The sequence below is a fragment of the Austrofundulus limnaeus genome, unplaced genomic scaffold (genome assembly GCF_001266775.1).
Source record: "Austrofundulus limnaeus strain Quisiro unplaced genomic scaffold, Austrofundulus_limnaeus-1.0 Scaffold477, whole genome shotgun sequence".
NCBI lineage: Eukaryota > Metazoa > Chordata > Actinopteri > Cyprinodontiformes > Rivulidae > Austrofundulus > Austrofundulus limnaeus.
In genome coordinates, this window is record NW_013952879.1 from 352,462 (window position 1) to 355,147 (window position 2,686).

The following is a 2,686-nucleotide window of genomic DNA, read 5'->3' on the forward strand; positions in this document are numbered from 1 at the left end:
GGCTTATAGTCCGAAAAATGCGGTATACACTTATATTAGCTCACACCTCTCCTTCAACCTTATTCTCATCACAACTTCTTCCTCAAGAAAAATATTCTAAATTTCCTAAAAATTAAAGTATCCAAAACCACTGTCACCTGCAATTCCTTTTTAATTTAAAACCTTTGAAACTTGACAGTTTTTTYCAAAATAAACTGTCCAATTTACAAGTTTGCCCTTAAAATCTGTTGTTTATGGTGAGGGGAAAAATTAAGTGAATTTGTGTTTTGCAACACAGTTGGACCACTTTCATTATTGAAGAGCAGATCGAATCAAATCATGATTAATCAATTCAGAACCTTGTGAATCGAAATCGAATCAATTTAGGGAGTTCGCCACCATACCCAGCCCTAGTAGTGGCAAAGGCTCATCCCMAACACATACTCAGAGCGACACGTTATGATATCACACAAGATGACATTAGAATAAAAAAGCTACAACTCATTTGTCAACATGCATGATCTTAGTTTAAAGCTATGGCATTAAATGCAGCAGGTAGTAATCATCTCATTCAAGAATGCTGGGCCTTTAATTTTACAGCTAAAAGCTCGATTCAGTCATTTCCTGTTTTAGTCATGAGGCAGGTTAAAAAACTCTAATGTCATGATCAGCTCTCTGAGAGTCAAAGTCGTTATTTTGTGTTATGTGCTACATTTCAAACAGCCCACCTTCTCGGCTTCGTACTCATTCAAGTAGTCCTGCTTCTCTTCATCCGTCAGGTCCCTCCACATTCCTCCAATGATCTTACCGATCTCCCACAGCTTCAAGTCTGGATTGGATGCCTTCACTTGGTCCCAAACCTTCAGTGTGCACACAAGATGCAAAAACACACACACCATCTGATCATTACACTTCACAATTATGGACCAAAAACAAGAGGAAATAAAGGCAGAAAAGTGCAGAGGAAAGAGAAGYAAAGGTTTTAAAATTATCTTCAATTCTTTGCAAAACAGATAATGAAATTGAATATATTTAAGAGCAGATTATTGTTTAACTGCAGCATTCAAGGGTGAAAATACAGCTTTGAAGCAAGTCAAGAGCAAGTTGGAGTAAAGGGGTTAGGTAAAGTGCTAGAGAAGATTATTCTAGCCTAAAACTTTTTAACAGATGTTTGAATTTATCTTTACTAAAAGCAGACAGATCAAAAGTGGACAGGCTCCACTTGGTGGTGGAGATGGTAGCGAGGCGTCATAGCTTGGCTGTTTCCCACCCTCAAACTCCTGCAGATTTTTCAGGGGGAGGGGAGGACAAGCAGTAAAAGCAGACACCATGGATGGGTGTCTTACCTTCCTGCTTACCTTCCGGCTGTACCGCATGTAGGGCATCAGCGGCTTGTCTGGAGGTTTGGGAGGCTTTGGGACGGTGATGCCCGAGGAGTTCTGTGGCAAGAGGGAGGAGGCGGAGTGGGGGGGGGGGGGCAGGATCATACAAATATGGGTGTAGGAGTAATGAAAATGAAGGGTCAACAAATAGGAGGCAAGTATGAAAGAAAGGGAGAGAGAAACAMAAACCATAAAAACACAGCTGATTTTTGGTCAGTACACATAAAACCACAAAGTGTTGCTGAATGAGTCCCTAAAAATCATAAAAAATACTGTAATATTCAGGTCTAAAAACTGTGGAACTAATGGGTAAAAATTTCCAACAGTGTGGGGACTAAATCCACAACTAGCTGGCACATGATGCAGATAGAAGTGATGAGGAGCAGAGAGATGAGTTTGTTTTTTAATGAATGACCTGTTTACTTGTCATATTAACCTGTGTGTGTGCGCGTGTGTGTGTGTGCGTGTGTGTGAGAGAACAAAAAACAAAGGCTTGCTTCCAATCAGAGATGGACGATTTACCGTCTGTTGGAATTACAGTGAACAGTAAGAGATAAAGTCCTGTTTGTGTCTGAGGTTTGATGAAATAACTAGCACCAATTGAAACATTAAACTCCAGTCATGTAAGCTACAGGAGTTATTAGTAACCMAAGATGATCACCACAAAGCAGAAAACTCACTTTCAGAAACAGCATCAGTGAAAAATAAAACATCAGACCACAAATACTGTGATAAAATTACATCAGTTCTTACTAATGAGTYTTGTTTTTGTGACATTTAGTTTACATCACTGTTCCCCTACCATTGTACTAACATYAAGTCGAAGGGTTGTATTAATTACGAGAGTATGTTTTTTCTTATGTACTACCACAATGAGTTTTAACATCTTGTATAAAACACATTGCACAGAGTGAAGCTTTTAAACAACTTAGTTGTTTTGTTTTTTTCAAACAGGTGTTGGAAAACTTCTTTTTATTAACTGTGGAAAGCTGTGAATGTTCGCTTGCTCATAAGTCCGTCCTGCTAATTTAACAGTCGACTGCTGCTGTCAGAGCACAGCAGATCATTTCAACAAGAAGCTCACCTGTATGGCAGGCAGTTATTACATTTAATCGGCTTCACCACAATTACATTAGACAGAGGTGTCTAACTCATTTTCACCGAGGGCTCCATGACAGTTATGGTGGCCCTCGAAGGGCCGGTTGTAGGTAACTTTGCTGTTTCATGTTTAAATTTGACTAAACAGTGTTTTAACACGTCCTCTTTTAAACACTGATAAGAACTAAGTGTACGACTGACTAAACCTGAAATAAATACAGAAATAT

At 39.2% G+C, this 2,686-nt stretch overlaps 1 protein-coding gene across 2 annotated transcripts in view; it reads right to left on the minus strand.

The window, feature by feature from the left end:
- smarce1 (SWI/SNF related BAF chromatin remodeling complex subunit E1) overlaps positions 1-2,686 on the minus strand; it is a 16,132-nt gene that overhangs the window by 8,661 nt on the left and 4,785 nt on the right. Inside the window, exons 5-6 of one of the 2 annotated variants that reach the window (XM_014025454.1) lie at positions 1,326-1,418; positions 708-839 (exon numbers count right to left, since the gene is read on the minus strand). In XM_014025454.1, coding sequence (XP_013880908.1) covers positions 708-839; positions 1,326-1,418 — 225 coding nt within the window. The remainder of the gene's footprint in view (positions 1-707; positions 840-1,325; positions 1,419-2,686) is intronic. The other variant, XM_014025455.1, reaches the window with a different exon arrangement.